This window comes from Lissotriton vulgaris, chromosome 11 (assembly GCF_964263255.1).
Source record: "Lissotriton vulgaris chromosome 11, aLisVul1.2, whole genome shotgun sequence".
Taxonomy (NCBI): Eukaryota; Metazoa; Chordata; class Amphibia; order Caudata; family Salamandridae; genus Lissotriton; species Lissotriton vulgaris.
The window spans coordinates 1,033,398,627-1,033,418,957 of NC_141699.1; the positions used below are offsets into that span (position 1 = coordinate 1,033,398,627).

A 20,331-nucleotide genomic window follows, 5' to 3' on the forward strand; every position below is an offset into this window, starting at 1 on the left:
ACTGCGACGCTGTGCATAATCCAGAAATCACAACACACTGTGGCAGTCCACAAAGCAGACAGCACTCACCATCAAAACAGCATTATGTGGGATGAACACAGGGTCAGAGGAACTCTTTAAAAATTTCAGTTTGGACTGAAGTAAACAAGAGGAATGAGCTCTACGAAAAGGCAATACTTTGACCATCTCCATGCCAACATTAAACAACCCAGATTATTTAAGTCTTTGCATTGTCTCAACGTTGGGTAAAGTGATTCAAAGCAACAAAAAAGTGACTCACGGGCATTAAGTTTCCAGCACAAAAAGTATTATGTGCTGGAAAGGTGCCCTGTTCTCAGCTCAATAAGCCTTTTGCGTCGTTTTGCATCTCTTTGGCCAAGGGGGCGTTACCGGGGCATTTCTTGGAAGGATCAATGCAAGCACATTTAGGTTTTGATGCAAAGCCAGATCTACTAAAACTATCCTATTGGGCTTTATGTAAAAATGAACGCTCCTTGAAGCAAGCATTAATAAGGTAAAATGTTGCAGTTTGTCAGACGAAACCACATAGGGTCATGTGCTGAAGTACACAGCACACATCTGGTGTGTGGGATCCTCTGAAATGAGTCTAGGCATAAAGAATTTGTATTGGAAGTGTAGTCTTACAGCACCATTCATATGCTAGGGACTGCACACACACCTTTGCCTCATGCTGTGAGACCATGCACTTTTTCAATGTAAGGAGTTAGGTCCTGGGACGTGCAGTTGGATGGACCATTATTAAATACTTATGCAAAAAAGTTGCCAGCTGCACATTTCTTTCATGTCTCAGATTTTAGGACTACAAACCAATATCAATTAGAGTTTGTAAGGTACGCTTTATTCATACCTATTTTATTTCATTATTTTTTAATGTTTCTATATTTTTTCATCTAAGAAAAACACTATACATACCTATTTAAAATTGTACAAGACAACATATACATTCAACAACATTCAACAATATATCAAAACAAATTAATCACATAGAAACAATTTCATCAACAGACATCGATTATTGTGGGGTGCCTTATCTTGACACCAAATTCATTTTTCATCCATAACAAATTAATGCAAGGAAAAAAGTAAGAAATACTCAAAGCAAAATCATTCTGAAAGACCACACATGAATTAATTAGTCTAGAGGACTTCCAAGTTAATTGCTTCTAAATGTGCCGACGCGTTTCGAACCCTCTCACATCAATTTTCGGATTCTCATCAGGGCTCTGTTTTTAACTTGTCTGTAAGATGTACATAAAAAACAACATTGTTTTAGTTCACTACTTTTCCTAATAGTGTCCCATATATATGCTTTTCTCGTTGTGGTTTTACCTGTTTTTCAGCAAAAATCGGTCCACAGATTCGCTTTATTTTCTATGAGGGAGAGATGTCCTTCTACTCTGCTACCTACGTCCAAGAAAAGGCATTGGCATCTGAGACACTTAGCTGATAGCCCCTACATAGAGTGACGATACCTCACACTTTTATTGTAGGTAGCAGAGTAGAAGGACATCTCTCCCTCATAGAAAATAAAGCGAATCTGTGGACCGATTTTTGCTGAAAAAATAAGGAAACATTAAAAAATAATGAAATAAAATAGGTATGAATAAAGCGTACCTAGGCTGTGGGGTTTTAGGTTTAAACCTATTTTAACTGATAAAACCCCACTGAAAGAAAAATAGCCCTCACCGGTGAAAACATATAAACACTGAAAAAACACCTGCACAACCACAAACTAAATGCCATTCAAAGAAAGGAAAAAGAAAGTGATTAATTTTGTTCTTACTGAAGGAGTCAATAAAATGTAACTTTGTTTTACAAGCTGGCAGTAAGAAAGGCTGGCTAACATTATTCTGCTTGAGTTTTGTTCTTTAATGATACCACAAAAATATTGTTTTTTCTTCCTTTCACTTTTTTCAGTTTTCTGGCCTTTGGTCTAAAGATTCAGGGTTGTGTTTCACGGATTAGGTTTAGTTTAATTATAATATAAACTGTAGAGAATCAGGACATATCAAACTCACATTTGATATTTTGGTTGCATTTCATTCTTTCACTGATAGGTAAAATGGCTAGTTTCATAGAAATCTTTCCTAATATGTGTCATCACATTTGCCCACAGAGAATGGGTAAAAACCCTTAATATATCAGACCATAGTTTCTTGTGGGTCAGTATTGATAGTAGGGTAATTGCCAACACCTCAGGCTTTAAACATTAAATGCAAGCTATAGTGACAAGTGTATATATATATCACCAAGCATCTGGGATAGTGGTGAAAACGTGACACCAGACTTCTGGAAAATATGGAACGCAGTGTCACTTGTTATGCTCTGCAAAAAAGGTTCTTTCCAAGTTCAACAAAGATTGAAGTGATATTGTTTGTATTTGTAGTGATTCAGCTACGTAAATAAAAAAATGTGTGTGATGACTTGTCAAAATTGATACCCGAGCTGAAGTGATTCCCTGTAGGAGATCCTTGTCACTTCTTAGATGGTATGCTGAAAGCATCTTTACAATCTTCAGAGTTAATGAGGGATGCTATTGACTTTTTAGTACATTCTGGTGCACTGTTTTCTTATGACCAAGAACTAAAACGCAAATATTTATCATTTTGTGCTTTATGTGGCATCAAAGAAAGAGTCATCGCAAATGTGCCCCTTAGCTGACGGTTCTCAGCCCAAGTGGCTATGAATGCTGAGAGGGCCTTTTCTCAGAAGTTTACATGGGAAGGAAAGCGCAGGCGCACATGACCAAAGACTCATTGAAGAAGTATTGTATGGTGTGCTACAATAAGATTAATTTGCAAAAATCTCTTTGGACCTCATATACACTATACGTTCACTGTCTATATACCATGTTCTTTCAGTGCAGAAAGCCAGCAATGATTAAAGCAAAACGTTCCATAAACACTGGAAAAACACGTTTTCTGTTGTTTTTAGTGGCGTAAAAATGTGTAACCACTGATAACAACTGGTTTTTAAGATATTGAAAACACTGAAAAAACCCCACCAGAATTTACAAAAATAGAAACTGAAAACAGGACAGCCTAAGCGTACCTTACAAAACTCTAATTGATATTGGTTTGTAGTCCTAAAATTTGAGACATGAAAGAAATGTGCAGCTGGCAACTTTTTTGCATAATTGAGACCATGCACAGCAGCCTAATTAGAGCATCAGCCCATGGGATGACAACAGCAACAGGAGGCCAAATTTGGTTGCTGTACTGTGTTGCCTGAAAAATGTGTAAATTAATAAATCTGTCTCTTAGGGTGCAACCAAACTGTGCTTTACATTTAATTGTAATCCATGTAAGTTTGGCAATTAATCAGTTTCACATATACATTCACATTTATTACATAGACAGTATTTTTGTTTAACCTGTTGTGCTGGCTTTCTACGCAGTGGGCGGGGCTGGGTCTGCCGTTGGTCGTGCACAGTACCCGGGAGGTAGTGCTCGCATCGGCCAACGGCCAACGCGAGCACGGAATGGGTTAAAATCAAATATTCCAGAGTGCCAAATTGCATTTAAGTTTGGGAGTGCCACATGTAGGCACAATTTGAATTCCTGTCACACATAGCGTACACAAACACTTTGTAACTTTGAAAGTTTATGATTCAAAAGAACGCAATAAACACTAAGGGCCTGATTACGAGTTTAGCGGACGGGTTACTCCAACACAAACGTGACGGACATCCCGTCCACAGTATTACGAGTTCCATTATGTTCCATTGGATATAATGGAACTAGTAATAGGGGGGACGGGATATCCGCCACATTTGTGGTGGAGTAGCCCGTCCGCCAAACTCGTACTCAGACCCCAAGTCGTTTACTTGTAGCCTTTCACTGTAGCTCCTATCACTATATTTTGACATCATCAGAGGAGCTGCCACCAAAATGCTCTTCTCTTCACCGATTGGATGGAGACCAGCCATATTATACATGCTTGCAGGACTGATGAAGGTGCATCAGAGTACATGTTGCAGCACAGGAAGAAAATTCTGATGGGGAAGTGCAAAGAAATGTGCTCATACCATGTGCTACAACAGGTGTTTTTCTGTAACTTGTTTAGCCAACACATTTGAATGAACGTTCCATGTTTGTTCATTTGCACCTTGAGCTCCCTACTCTGAAGATGGCATTCTATGAAGGAGCATATGGGTTTTAGTGTTTCTATTATTCAGACGTTTGAGTTCAAGCTGCCCCGTGCTCTCCATAATGATTTCTACAATAATGCCTATGACTCCCACAATAAATTTATACTGGATATGAAGAACAGTAAGTTAATGTTGTGACTTGTACAAGGAAGGAAATGGAATAAGGGCAATGTGAGATACTATCATTTTTTAAATTCTATGTTAATTTTTTCTGAAAAATGTATTATAAAGTCACAAATATGAAGTTCTTCAGGGGGAAAGCTTTGTAAGACCAACTAAGGTCAAAGTGGAAGGGATCTATAGAGAACAACGGAGCTTTTTTAAATTTAGTAAAATAGTGCCCATATTTTTTTGTTAAATAATAACCATCCTTGAAGTCTTAATTGAAGTCTGGAGTTGCCTCAGATTGAAAAGAAAGGAGGCGGTCATCTGCACTGTGAAGATTAGTTTAAGTTGGATTAATTTTTTATTTCAGGTGTATGCATTGTATTTTTTACACACTTACCTCTAGTTGAAAGACCAGTAATGTAGTTAAAGTATATTTTTCTTTTTTTTAGTTATGTGTCTAACCATGCCTTTAAGACTCACTGGCCCCTCTCTCATTATGCTCAGGATCACAGTTCTCATGCTTTTTAGGTCGAGCCTAGCCAGCGCGCATGCGCTGTCTGCTAGTCCTGCTGCAATGACTATACGGAGGGCAACCCCGCCTCCTGCTTACCATATGCTTACTTCAGTGTCGCTCTTCTTTCCTGCCTTCTTATTGGTTTGCACGCCCAATAGATCACTTCCATTTCTACCTGAGGAGCACCACTCAACTAAAGATGTATTCCTATTGATTAGTGGCCGTCCTTGTTGATGTAAGCACTACTTCTTTCACCCCCTCCTTTTCCCCCCTGTCGTTGCCAAGGCGTGTATTTTCACCCTATAGTAATAAATATTGCCATCCTTATTTGATCATGTTTTTACATGCGGCTCGCTGGCTGTAACAATGATTGTTTATTTTGCCTTGTTTGACTTGTGGGGCAAAACGCACTCAGATAATGGCATTTTTTTCTACTGTGGTATTATGTAGCATTGTAGTTAAAGCCAAAAGAGGTTACTTAAGGCTTGAAATAAATGGATTTGTAAGTAGTGAAAAAACATTGTGCCATGAAAATGCCAGAAAAAAGATTTTTAAGATTCTAAGTGAAAATACATTTACTTTTCGAAAGTATTGGTTTCAGCATACAGTGCTTAAAGTAAAAGTACATTAAATTAAAATGTTTGAAGACCATTACATTAGAATATCAAAAGGAAAACAGTCATCAGTGATCTGAAGTCATTTGGTAACCAAGCGTGACATCGGAGGTGAAATTCTGAGAGATACTTACACTTTTACGCAGTGTACTTTCAGTCCAGTCTCAAAAATACCTTAAAGTTGGAATATGTTATTGAGCACTGCAACATTCTGATCAGAACCTCTATATTATCTGGTGCACGTGTTGTTAGTGGTTTCCACTGGGGGCGCATATTTCTGCTGATCTCTAACCTGTCTAGCACCCTATGCCTTCTGCACTGCTGTGTCTCCGGGCTCAACTGAGAACACCTCCGTCCACCCCACTGCCCAGCAGCAGTAGCCGGGAACAGCGGTGCCACAACGAGCATCTGAGGTGTCCCACGAGCGCCACTGGACCAGGAGCTCTATCGCACCCACTTCCTACACAGTAACTCAACCGACACCACCAGCCATTTTAGATAGTAGGCAAATGTTCAACGATGTATGTTCTATGACATTGATTGCCATAATATAAAAAAGAGTAGATAAAACTTACATCAATTTACCTTTCATGGCTGAAAAGCTATTATTTATTTACAAAATGTTGCTATATTATTTTGAAAACTATTTGTTTTTTATTAGAATAATATAAACATAGATAAACTGGTAAAACATTATATAATACACTGACATTATTACACTTAACAATTGCCCCTTTTCCTTTGAAATTAGTCTAGGGAACAGAATCTCGCACCATTCGAAAGTAGCTTCGTCAACGGCTTAATTGAGTTTTGCGAAGGTAGTCCTACTTTTATGTTTACCATTTATCCTTAGTCAGTAACAAATGAGAGAGAGGATCAGGCAAGCATAAATAATCCTTTCTGTTGGGTGACCGTGATGTGTACTGCCCCTTTGCTGAGTGTTTCTTTCATGTTTCGGATGGGCTTGTGCTCTGTCAGTGTACACATGCTCAGTATAGTACTTACATATAGGCTGTAGTGTGTCCCCTCAACTACACCTAACCCCTGACCTGGAAATCTATTTGACTATATTATGGTTCAGTATTGTGCTTCCATTACCAGATGATGGCTACTGATCTTCTGCTTTGCTTGACTTCCTCTTTGACTGACTTCTTTTTTCCGCAGCATGCACCATGATGGAACCAGCTGCAGCTTGTTTTTGGCTGCCATTGCCCCAGCCCCTAGACTCTCCTCCTCCCTCTTCACCTGTCACTAAGTGGAAGTTAGCCCTGCCCCAAAGCGCACTCTAGCATAACAGCTGCATTTCTTTTAATTTTTAGAGCTAATGCAATTTCACCCCATTCTTGTGGCTTTCTTCAAAACCTTGCAGCATGAAAATCAATCTTGTTCTTTTTGTATTAGCGTGCACTTTTTTATTTACAATGCCAATAGTGCCAACAAATGCGGGACCTAATTAATTTTCAATGCTTTTTTATGCACTGCCGGGCTGAAGACGGCTGGAATGCCAGAAACCGGTCCTCGGAAGCTTGTTTCCGGTCCAGGGAAGACATGGCTTGGCAGTTCGGGCTGAACTGTTCCCATGAGGCACAGGGTCAGACTGATTTGCATATAGCCATGTCTGAACTGGGGTGGCCGAGTGGGCTAAAGAACGGTGATGGATTAAACCCAGATCTTTTGACTGGGTGTGAGTGTTTGATTGATTCAGATCCTCCGTCCATCACCACCCCCTTTTGTACCGTGTTTATGCACTGTGATCACTGAAGACCACTGCTTGAATGGGAGAAATGCTTTCAGGCTGGGCATCTGTAGCAACGTTCAGTGGTAACCTTCACAGTGGTCAATGTTCTGACAGTGTTGTGGTGCTTGTCGCCACTGTAAAAGAACAATACTACTTCAGGGTATCAGGGCAGTCAGAAGTTGGGGCGGCTTAAAAACTGATCTCGCAACAGTCTGGCATTTTGGTTTCCTGCCTTAGACCCAAATAAAATCCCAGAACGTACACTTATGTCATCACTTGTTCTCCTACCCACACAGTTAATTTTATCTGGTCATTATAGGGTGAACAATTTTGTGGGGTATTTCTGGTTATGTTTCACAAAAGTGTTTCCTTATGGTGTGTTTGGGTAGATGAGGTAAGTGCAAGATATGTTGGATTCTACTTTTTAGCTTCATAAATGTAATAATAAAGATGACTCATTTGGATATTGTACCTAGTTTTTGGCATTATCTTGGTTACTGTGAGGTACTTTGGTCTATTTACAAAAATGTGCCATTGGGCAGTGCCGAAGGCCATCGTACTGTGCTGCCCTAAGCCAAATTAAAAGAGCAGGAATGTGTTTTATTTATCAGACATGGCCTATTCCTGTCCTTTTCCCTTGTACTGGCACACAATAGGCTGCCATGTTCCAATGCAGGCATCTTTGTGCCGTGATGCAAGGATGCCTGCGTTGCAGGGATGGGTGTTTTTGTGCAGGAAGGTTTAAGCAATCACAAAATATGTTTTCTCTTTCTATGTAAGCTGCAGGATTTATCCTCGTTGCAACTCCCTTACATCTCCCCTGGACGTTTTTGGCGCTGCCTCAGAGTTATGATTCCTCGTAAATCTGGGGCAGTCTCAAAAAGCCATGGGTGTTACTGGGAACACCTACAGCAACACCCATTGCACGCCCCTTTAATGCACAAACTCGTTAAAGGAACAATATTTTCAAGGCCGTATTAAGCCATGTAAAGTACCTTAGTGCTGGCTGGTAAATATGGAGAAGACCCCTGCGCCAATGGAACATCGCGAAAAGTGATGCTCTGGTGTCACAGCCTCATTGTAAATGATGCCCTTTGTTCTTACTTACTTCCATGTGGTGTTCAGGGCTTTCACCTATCACAGATTGTTAAAAGCAGCCTCAGCTGAGGGACTGCACACATCATCATTTAATGCACAGTTACCCTAAATTGAACAAAGGAGTGACAACCCAGACGTTCCCGAGATAATGACACCCTCAAAAATCGAACCTCCAACGACCAACACCATATGACAGTATTGATCACTACTGCTTAAGAGTGACAAATGTGGCCAAAGACCTGTTAAATCACATTATGTCTCTTTCCTGGCTGAATGCCATAGGTGCAGGCCGGAAAACAGTCATGTGCACGCTGGTTGAAAACTATGGCTTCCATGGCCTCATTAGAACTCCATGGCCAACCATAACTCACTGCAGGCCAGAAAACAGAAGTGCACAAACTACAAATAACTCATTACCATTGGGGGGGTACATGATGAACTGTATTTGAAACTAGAGGTTTAACAATTTTAGAACCTGGCAACTCTGATAGAACACCCTTATCGATTGAGAAGTCCTCTCAAGCATGCTCAAGCATAATCAATTGCAAATCAAACGAGCTTAACTAACCATTCAATACCAGAATTCATATATCAATGAGTGTAGAGTTCTGTTGCAGTACGCACGCCGGGGGACGGTAATGTATTCCATAATTACCGCTCCCGACCGCAATATTGTCCTATGTCAATCTAGACCCCCTCATAAACAAATAAGGAATGACTATTACACAACCTTTTTCCCTCTTCTGTCCCTCTGCTATCCTTCTGAATCCAACTGACTAACCTATCCACCACTCAAATTACTTTCATATTACACTATACTACTTCAACACTAATCCTTTATGGGTTCCGGAGGAGAGTGCTACTAGTCGAAATAGTGCTTCAACGCCACGTCAGGTGTAGTAAGCGGTATATAAATGCAATTACAATGCAATTACAATACAATATGCAGTAGACATTTGTACTCTCTGCCATTCCTATGTGACTCTTAGAGTATATCCTTTCGTACCCCTTCCCTATGTATATAGAGATAACTCTAATCACTAGTATATGTAGTAGACCTTTGTACTCTCTACCATTCCTAAGCGACTCTTAGAGTATATCCATTTGTATCCCTTCCCTATGTATATAGAGATAACTCTAATCACTAGTATATGCAGTAGACCTTTGTACTCTCTACCATTCCTATGTGACTCTTAGAGTATATCCAGTCATATCCCTTCCCTATGTATATAGAGATAACTCTAATCACTAGTATATGCAGTAGACCTTTGTACTCTCTACCATTCCTATGCGACTCTTAGAGTATATCCATTTGTATCCCTTCCCTATGTATATAGAGAGAACTCTAATCACTAGTATATGCAGTAGACCTTTGTACTCTCTACCATTCCTATGCGACTCTTAGAGTATATCCATTTGTATCCCTTCCCTATGTATATAGAGATAACTCTAATCACTAGTATATGCAGTAGACCTTTGTACTCTCTACCATTCCTATGTGACTCTTAGAGTATATCCATTTGTATCTCTTCCTTGAGTGACTTTACTACTTGCACATTTGCATTTTTTCTTTCTGTTTGTATCTCTTCCTTGGGTGACTTTACATGTTGTACATTTGCAATTTTTTCTGTTTGCATCTTTTATGTAACAAATGTAATCCTAAATCCTTATGTTTTGCAACTGGTTCTTATGTAAAGCGCACTGACACCTTCGGGTAAAGTTTGCGCTATATAAATCGCATTAAATATCTACAAAGAAGTGTAGACCGCCCATTGTCATATATGGGGTGACAGTAACACAGTCCTTTCTGCCTACTACCATTTCTAGACACCTCATTGTCACTTAAGGGATGATTGTAACATAGACCTTTCTTTCTACTACCAACACTAGATATCTCATCGCCACATCAGCGATGAGTGTAATACAGTCCACCCTAGGAGATTTCTGCCTCCCTCTCATTTTATCTCTGACTCCCCCAGTATGTACCTGTTTACTCTTCTTCAGAGTAAACAATTACTGCAAACTAATTACAATTGCACTTTTATGATCCTTTCTCCCTCTATCACACTGCGCCACAAGGCAACATAAGAGCACCTCTCTGGTCACTCAACTAAACACTTCCTGCATAGATTCACAACAACAAATACAATGCAATTCCAAACATGCACTTCACCACAGAGTAGTGTGCTATCTGTCTGATAGTGCACTTCAGAACCCCACAGAGGGGTACGCAGTGCTACATAAATGATTCTTTGTTATGTTATGTTGCTTTGTATACCGCACTAATCACCCGAGACAGTATCCAGGCGCTTGAGCAAGGTGTGTTGGTGTGTTGTCCCAGGTGCTTATATGAAAAGTAGGCTTCGTGCTAAACTCAAGAAGTGAGGGTCATGATCTGATGAGTTAAGGGAGGTCATTCCATGGCTTGGGTGCGATCTAGGAGAATGAGCGACCTCCAGTTTTGATCTTGCGAATGTGGGTATTGTGTGCGAATAAGAGTGATGTCGAGCGTACAATACTTGTTGTCTTTTTTAATCGAAAGCACTGTGTTTTGTCATGTAATTGTATATACATTGTGTAGCAGCATGAAAAATACTATCATAAAATTACTTTTCTTGTTTCCATAACATAACTTATTAATTGTGCCTTCTGTATTATTAGTGTGTTGTTCAGTGCTTTGTGGCTTTGAGGCTTTGTGGCTTTGAGGCAAGATGGGCGTTCTATAATAATTTTCAGCAGAGTAAATAAAAAAAATTAAAAATAACATTAGAAGTTCTCACTAAATACATGTGCATTTGTTAAGAGTACATATCTAGTTGTATTGATTGTTTTTCATGCCACCAGTTGGTTTGAGGTTTGTTGGGCTAGTTTACAGAACGCAGCAGCACACCCTTCCTGTAAAATACAAACAGGTAATAAATCATATAATGTACAGAGCAATAGTGACAAACGACAGTCTTTTTAAGCTTTAAAGAAGTAATGAAAAATGCATACATTTTTAGTGTGCTCGTGAAAAAGCAATCTCTGCCCCCATACGAGCATATGTGATCAGCAGTGATGTTTCAAGAACTCTCCATTGTGGTTGTAGAAGCCCCCTGCATTGCTTTGTGCTCCTGAAAACAGCCATTCGGCTGCATGTGAATGTTTGACCTTTTACTAAACCCATGACGCCATTAGTCATTTCAGTAGTCAGAACTGCACCGTCAGCTCGTGTGTTTTTGTAAGTTTCATGTTTTTCAGGTTATTTTATCACAGATGTAAAGCACAATTGAAGCACTGCAGAGCTGTTTGGTAATTTACCTGATTATTCGGCATTTCATTATATATTGTGTATTTGGTTTACACAGGTATTTTACTTTTCTGCCTGCTTGTTCGGATACTCAATAATGAAAGCACCAAGGTAAAAAAAAAATTCAGTCCTTGCTTTTGCGGAATATCTTCTAATAGGCTATGCCTACAACATTGACAGATTAAAGTTTGAATAAACATCTTAAAAGTTCTGAAAATGCAAAAGTATGTAGGGACTGCAGGTCGTCATCAAAAATACATACAAAATATATTTGACAGAACTGAAAAAGTTATGAAAAACTCACTTAATTCTTAGCTGAGTACATGAGCCAGATGCATTTTTTAAAAATGTGCAATGCTCTTTTTCTTTTATGCTATTTATTGTTTTCCCTTGAAATGACTTGTGCTCCTGGCCTGAGTCACAAACATTTTAATGGGTAAGTCAAATGTACACATGAAAACAGTTTCAATATCTACACTCAAAACTGAAAAGTTATACACCAACCTAGCTTTGCATGCAGTGGCTTTACTTTCGGTCTACCTGTTTGTAAGCAGTAAATAGAAGAATAGTTGTGGTTGATACCAGAGGAGTGTGAGGAGGTGATGGGAAAATTCAATGCAAATAATGTGCACACCTACACACCCTTAAATTCATGGAAATTGCAAATATTTACATTGCCTTTGCCACACTTATCTACACTTTCAAAATTACCCCTGAATTATATTATATTATATGTTAAATACAATACTGATTCATCTCTACAACATATAGTGCAGAACCCGATGGATATCAAAAATATATAATTTATTAATTTTCATCATTATTTAATTTCTTACACATCATAATAGTCATTTTGATTTATTTTTTTATTCACATAAATTAATAGCATATCAAAATATATGTAGATTACTCTAAAGCCTCCCCTAAAAATCATTCATCCCTCACTAGGAAACCTCCAATCAACCACTCAAACCATGAACATAAAATGAAAGGAATGATCTCAAATAATTTGCCCAATGTATATTTGTTCAAGTATTGAAATATTTTAATGAAGATTGTAATCAAAGGAAATCTATGAAAGATATACTATGTAGAGTATATTAAGCTCTTCATATGTTAGATACTGTGGTTATTTAGATTTCTTTTTTAATGTGATTATTCATTTCTGTGAATCGACGTAAAATCGAAATGAAAGTAGTGATGTCTAACGAAATTAAATGAGGAAGTAAATGAATAAATTGTGTTTTTGTTATATCTATTGGGCTCTGACTTCAATGCTGTTGAGATTAATCAGTATTGAATTTGATACCTGAGACTTAGGAGCCTATAAAAAAAAAAGTGGTGGGGTAGGCGGTTAGTTTTTGGTTGGTGGGAACTTACACCTGTGCATTGTGGTCATTAAATAAACAGTTGTAAAACTTCTCGATGCATACGTGTTTACTAATGCAGCTGAAGAATTACAGATTATTTATGCTTGTGCTGCAAGATTCTTGCAATTGTAGAAGAGATGCTTCTGAGGGGAGTCCATACCTGGGCACATGAAAATATATATGGAGAAGTGTGGCTCAGGGGTTAGAGGCGGCAGACCCAGAAGCTGAGATCGGTCCTGGACCAGGGTTCAATTCCCCACCTCGGTGGGTCTTGGGCTAAAAATTCCACGGACTCGATAATTCTCGCTCCGGGGCCTTCTCGACTCATGGGTTCACACTCTGCGACTCTGGGCAATAGCTTGCTTAATCTCCACAACGGCCCCTCGCGGCGGGATGCCTGACTTTCACCTTGTGGATACCCTGCTGGGGCTATCACACAGGGGAATATCAGGACGGGTTCCCTAAGCAAGCGCTGGGAAACCCACTGCGGGTAGCTGTGCGCTATATAAGCTCAAATACATACATACATACATAGAAGAAAACAAACAAAGATTGCAAAACAAATTATAGGCATTCAAGATCTTAACCATCCAAAAATGACCCTTCAAAAAACGACGTTGTTGTGCCTCTACCTCCACTATCAACAACTTGCTAACATTTTGGGAACAATTGGATTTAGAATTCTAAATGAAGGAGTCCTGCAATTGGTGGGATGTGAGTTTGGTTGGATGTAGAAGTCTAAACAGGTTGAAATGTATGTGCAGATATATTGAGAGAAGGTCACAATTTTATACTCTGTGATTTTGTAGTTCACACTTTTCACTCGATGTCTGATGTGAAATAATCTTTTAGAAGCCGGAGGTAACAAGGTAATCAATTCAAGAGCTGAAACAGATAGGAGTCATTACAAGGATCAATACTGTTGTGTCAGCAGCATTCACAGTTAAGTGATCAGCAAGACACAGATACATCCTAATCTTGTCTTTATTAGCTGTGTCCTCTCTACTACATCTCCACTTCTACTGCTGGGGGGATAATCTCCACTATCCTGTTGCTGTGAAATGCCTTATTGGAACCACCCTTAGTTACTCCCACTTCCTGCCTTTCCCCATCTACCCACAGGAAGTGGATGTAACTTTCCGGCTTGCGTCCCTGACATCCCAAGGTCCTAATGTCCTCACAAAATGCCAAATAATGACAAAGAGTTAATCGAAGGGCTGATAAAGAGTGCAGCCAATAAGTGGGTAAGTACTGACAAGAATGCAATGCCTGCGGTTTTTCAAGAGCACAGTCAGTACAAATATCATAACTGATAAGGAATCAGCAAAATAGTTGACATTGCGTGGAGTCATTTTTACAAGGGTTGATACTGACAAGTAGTCATTGGGAGGGCTGATACAGTATTTAGCCAGTAAAACGCTCAGGGGCAAATTTACAAGCCCCTTGCGCCACTTTTTTGCGTCACTTTTCCCATGTTAAAAGTGACGCAAAAGTGGCGCAAGGGGCTTGTAAATCTGCCCCTGGGTACTTACAAGGAGTCAGGGTAAAGGTTCATAGAAAGTGGAGTCCGTACAAGCGTCGGGACTAAATATGTCCAACAGATGATACACAGTAGTGTCATTCCAAGGGTAACTACAATGAAATGTCAATACATGGGCTGGTAAGAGTATACATGGATCACAACTCCCACAAAAATAGTACAAGAGAAGTATGTATGTATATGTATGTATATGGTATGTGTATAGTGCAAACCTAGACAAAATGCAGCGGGTCATTGTAGTGGGTCAAAGATTGGAATATGGTCAAAAATTGATCGGAGAAGTAGCTGAGTTGCAGATGGTTAATGATGTCTTATAATAAACACATTACTCTGGGGAGGATAAATTCATGCGTTTTTATTTATTTATTTAACAGCTATATCATTTTGAATGAAATGTTGCACAAAAGAACATCACATTAGACAACACAATCTAGGGATCACATTGTGAACATTGACCAAAATGAGCTGAACTTTGGTAGCAAATACAATCACCTCAGTACAGGACTGTAAAATAATAAGAGACAGCTTAAATATGTATACTTACGGAGTATTTTTGGCTATGTAAGGCCAAGATCATTCTTTGGTTTCTACAGTCAAAAGATGCCACTTTTAGGCTGTTTTAAACTCCTGCAGTTAAGGGCTTGCCAAGACAAGTAGTGGTAGTGAGATTCAGTGGAGGATGAAGGGGAAAGGACCACTAGCTTGTTGCAGTGCATGGTGATTTTGTGACATTAGAAGGTTCTGGTTGACAAAACTTGGAAACAGCAAATATGTATATCCACTAGCTGACTAAGAGTTGTGCCTCTGTTCTCCGCTTGTTCTTCTGCCTGCTTCCTTACCGCCAAAAGCCTCCTCCATTTCACCTCCTCGATTTTCAGTAACTGCAAATGCTCTGCCGAAAACAAAAGAGAAGACAGACATTTATTCAACTAAACCTTCTCCAGGGCAGTCTTTCTTTTAAGAGCCAGAGGACTACAGTTTTTTTTAATTGTGTGTGATTTTTTGTATTTGTAAAGTGAAGGCTTAGCATTGAGATCAAGGAAGGTCCTGTCCACAATAGAAGCAGTACACTAGAATTACTCTTAAAGGCGTATGCTACTGAAATATTGTAACCAAAATATCGTCTGACAGAAACGTTATGTCCTAAATATCGTTTACACAAATTTTAACTTTTTGGGGGTTAATATTAGAAAATCTACGCCCAGTGGTAGAATACTTTTGTGAGATATATTTAGGAAACAATATTTCTGTAAGGCGATATTTTTGCTAACCCAAAACAAGGTTGAAATATTAGTGAAATATGTAGGTTGAAGTTTAACACCACAGAGTTGTATAGTTGTAATCCAAACTTCAACACTTGACCACAATATCTGATTCTGAACACCCTATTTTACCTCCATTTCCTTGCTTACTTTGCATGATAATCCTGTGACACAGGCAAGAATTCAGACTCAGCACCATTTGAAAATTAGGTATATATGTTTACACTTGAATGTTCAATACATATTCTATAACATCCAATAACCTTGCAAAGAAAAAAAAATATGTTTCCCACTAGCTCATAATACATGCTTCTTCCTATATTAATAGACATTTTTGCACAATGTCAATTTCTTAAGAGCAAGTGGGTCAAGGTGCAAGACCCCAGTGCAAATGTTAGCCATGGGCAAGCATGTGATGGCCCATGGAGAGATATTTCATATTGATTTCAGGGATGAGCATGCTTTGGGGCGACCGAGGAGACATTCATGCTCCTGTGAATCCATGGCCCCTTCTCGTGTGTCACAACCCCAAGTCAGGCCAGGGGACAATCACCCCTTGCCGCAGTGTCAACAAGAGCCTTAATCCCAGAGCTCGCGGGCTCGCGAGTGAAAGTGCAGCAAAAGTTATTAAAAGTGACAAATAAAGGATGACAAATAATCAATACAGGCCCTGTTTACTGCTTGCACAGACTAATAGCAAGTAATAACACTTCCACATGGAGGCGGAGAAGCTGCCAGAGAACTTTCTCTGCTTCAAGGGAGATTCCTGCTTAGGGTGGCGGCTCCTTATTAGGGCCATAAGCCCTGGGGACTTTACTCAAGGGCTGCTTTTTAATACAACACAGCAGTTACACTGAAAATGCATCATTTTCCAAAACACATATAATTGATGCACTTACCCTGAAGACCAGAGAGGTGACAGTAGGGTGAGTGAGAAAGAGTATGCTCAGATATTCATGGGACTTTCTCATTATATTTTTTTAGGTGTTCCCATAGGAGAGACATATCTCCTACAAATACACTAATACAACAGTAGGCCCTTGTATTAGCAACAAATGGGAAATCTACAGGCAACCTTTGATTTTAACTAGTGTCCTGTAGGAAATTGTCATAGGATTTTAGTGAAAAGATGCTACTGCCTGTGCATTTGTGTAAGTGGCTCCTCGTTACTGGCCTACAATTAATTCTCTGAGTTACTTGTTTGAGGTTCCACTAGCCCAAGTGATAAAATAACTTTTCCACTCTTTCCCACCCTTTTGTTCTCAAGATATAAAGTTGAGTTCTTAAAGATTGAATTTTTTTATGTTGGTGCATACCTTGGATTCGAATATATGTGTTAGTGCAACCTTGGATTAAAATTGGTATGTTGTGTTACCTTGCGTAGCTTTTTATTGTGAGTGACTTGACACTCCTGCAAGAGAAATGTTTGTTGAATTAAAGTGGTTGAAACATTGGTGAAAATAAGAAATCTGCTAAAGCACTGCTAAGGTCCAGATTTTCAAGCGAAATCTCAGTTGCAGGGAACTTTGTGTATTTTCCATCCTTTTTGCTAAGAAATGGTTTCCGCATAAATGCGATGATCACAACACGAGGAGTGCCCCAAACATGTGTGCCTGTGCATTCGGTGGTCCTCAGAAAGCTGGCTGTCCACACACGCACAAAAGGCCAGAGCGTGTGTGATACTTTCCAGGGCACACTGAGGCGCCGCCTGCTCTGTGCAGGGCACATGAACAGCAGTGGCACATAATCGATAGGCGAGGGCCAGCTGTCACCGACCTGAAACAACTTTTCCCTCAGAGAAGTAACCAGACTTGGCACTTCAGATGTCAAGGTACAAAATGCCTCCTCGCCCTGGGGCTCTGGTGAGTTGTAGAGAGTGTGGAGGCAGGTCAAAGCCAGTGCTGAGATCCTGAGAAAAGCCACTCCTGGCCACCAAAACAGAAAGTGCCACATTGACACGGCAGACTCTGTGAGAAGGGTGAAAACATCTAAAACGCCCAGGATAGGACTTCTTTTTAATTTTTTTATTTTTACATAAAACTCACTGAAATTGCAGGTATTTCTATAGTAGTGAGGATAGTGGCGATTTTTTTTTTGGGCGGGGGGCGAGTTTTATGTAGCACGAACTCGACCCGAAGGTATCAGGTATCAGAGCGCTTTACATGAGCACCAGTTGCGTTACAGACGGACACATTCATTTTGTTGGGCACGGGGAGATTAAGGGCCATATGTATCAAGCAAATTTGCATTCGCAAACGGCGAAATTCGCAGAATTTCGGCGTTTTCGAATTTAAATTTGCCAAATGGTATGTATTAAGGAAAATCTGGTGCAAAACAAGAAATCGCAAAATTTGCAATTCCCTATTTTGCAATTGCATTTAAGGAATCGCAAATTTAGCGATTCCTTAAATGGAATGTATGAAGCAAAAAAAAAATGCAAATTGTCCGTAAGGAATGGCAAATTACCACCAACTTCAAGTTGGTGGGAATTTGCGAATTCCTTGAAAAATGCACACTTTTGTGTTTTTCAAAGTGCCATGTAACACAAATGCATGCCCTTAGGGCCTGTATGTGCGCCACATGTGCACCCATGCTTATTTCAGGGGTGCAACAGGGTGTCCTTTGGACACCCCTGCACCCTTGAAACTATTCTCAATTTGCGATTCTCAAATTGCGAATCGCAAATTGAGAATAACTTCCCATTCATTCCTATGGGCCTCCTGGCCCATAGAAATGAATGGGAAAGTATTCCTTAATTGCAATTCGCAATTTTCTAATCGCAATTAAGGAATACTAAGAATTCGCAAATAAATTGTGAATTTGTACATACATCCCTATTTGCGATTCTGAAATAGCGATTCCTAAAAAATTGCTATTTCAGAATCGTAAATCAGGTTGATGATACATATGGCCCTAAGTAATTTGCCCAGAATCACAGGATGTTGAGCGTCCCTGCCGAGACTCAAAACCGGTTCCCCAGCTTCGAGGTCGACCACTCTAGCCCTTAGGCCATATTCTTATCTTGTCCCAAAGTGCAAGATTCTGTGGCTGGGGCATTTGCTGCATACAATTATAGGTTGGCCTCATATGCCACATAATCCATCATCTTCTGCATAAATTGCAGAATTTAATTTTTAAAATATTCAGGGTCAAACAGAACAAAAGTTACTAAAAACACTAATACGCGCATTGCCACACAGTGGCAGGCATCTTGCTGTGCTGTAGCCGGTCACCTTTAGTTGCTGATAACTGTACTTTGGTGTTAAACTGATACTAATGAGGTGAAACCTTTGCCAAGACAGGTAAAACACGACAAAATAGTGACGTAGTGCTCAAACAAACTATGTCACATTATACTGCATAATTTGTCTGTCCCTGACACATAATTTAGTCAACCCTGCTGAGTACTTAGGTCCTTCCCCGCCATCAGGGCATCTTTAGTACTAGTGGCGCCCTGTGCGACAATGTTTGTTGGCACCCCCCATGACAACCTCACCACGGATTCCATCACTACCACCATTTGACAATGCCCCCTAAGTCTCCATAACCACTGTCTCTTAGATTCATTCAGTTTTATAGCACCACTCATACCAGTTTAAGGTGTCAGAACACCTTACATTACACATACATTGCAAAGAGACAATCATGCGTGTGTAAATCAGTGTATAGGAAATATTACCTAAGACAGAGGACTACAATGTGTAGGAGTCACATGTCATCCATACTGGTAGGCAGTATAGTTGGTACCTCTAAATTTCAACCAATTAAACAGGTTATCAGGAGCTATCACTGGCTGACGGTGACGAACAGAATCAAGTTTAAAACTTTGTGTATCACCTTCAAAGCCACTCGTCAGCTAGGTCCAAAGTTTCTGAAGGAGAAACTTATACTCTATCGCCCCACTAGACAATTAAGGTCATTAAATGCTCTCTGCCTCACTGTACCAAGAACAAAGACAGTTACGTGGGGAGACAGATCTTTTACCATCGCTGCAGCCAGACTTTGGAATACACTCCCACTGGAAATTAGATCCTCTCCCACACTGTTACAGTTTAGAAAACGGTTGAAGACGTGGCTGTTTAACCAATAAACCCTTCACTTTCCGGCACCATGAAAATGCATACTGAGCCTTAGCCCATCATGAGTCTTAGCGCCAAGACGCCCATGGGCATACGTCGCGCTTTATAAATTTTAAAAATAAATAAATAAATAAAAGACTTTGGTCTGGAAAAGCACAAATTCAGAATTTTAAATGTAATACCATTGTTATGATGAGTCAAAACTTCCTCCACCAGACAAAGGCTCTGGTCTCTCTCCAGGAAGAACATTAATCACTGGAGTTATGGTGACATTTTTATCGCTGCTTGAAAACTGCTGGTACAAGCAACGTGCCATCTGGAGCTTTTAAAACAATAAACATGGCGCCCCCACCCCAAGTCAGCGCCCGGTGCGGTGGCACTGATCGCACTGCCCTAGAGCCGGCCTGCCTGCCATATAGTTATACCAAAGGGGATGATGGACGGAGCGCTTGAGCAAATCAAACACTCACCCCCAGTCAACTGATCTGGGTTTAATCCATCATCATTCTTTAGCTCACTCCACCACCCCAGTTCAGACATGGCCATAT

At 39.9% G+C, this 20,331-nt stretch overlaps 2 protein-coding genes across 2 annotated transcripts in view; both read right to left on the reverse strand.

The window, feature by feature from the left end:
• Positions 1 to 1,474: 1,474 nt before the first annotated feature.
• Positions 1,475 to 20,331, reverse strand: part of LOC147684015 (uncharacterized) — a 44,486-nt gene continuing 25,629 nt past the window's right edge. The window contains exons 3-4 of the mRNA XM_086942586.1: positions 15,282 to 15,334; positions 1,475 to 1,575 (exon numbers count right to left, since the gene is read on the reverse strand). Coding sequence (XP_086798712.1) covers positions 1,475 to 1,575; positions 15,282 to 15,334 — 154 coding nt within the window. The remainder of the gene's footprint in view (positions 1,576 to 15,281; positions 15,335 to 20,331) is intronic.
• The window catches only part of LOC147684016 (uncharacterized), a 375,703-nt gene continuing 370,155 nt past the window's right edge, over positions 14,784 to 20,331 (reverse strand). Inside the window, exon 5 of the mRNA XM_086944934.1 lies at positions 14,784 to 15,334. The gene's annotated coding sequence lies outside the window, so the exon portion shown is untranslated. The remainder of the gene's footprint in view (positions 15,335 to 20,331) is intronic.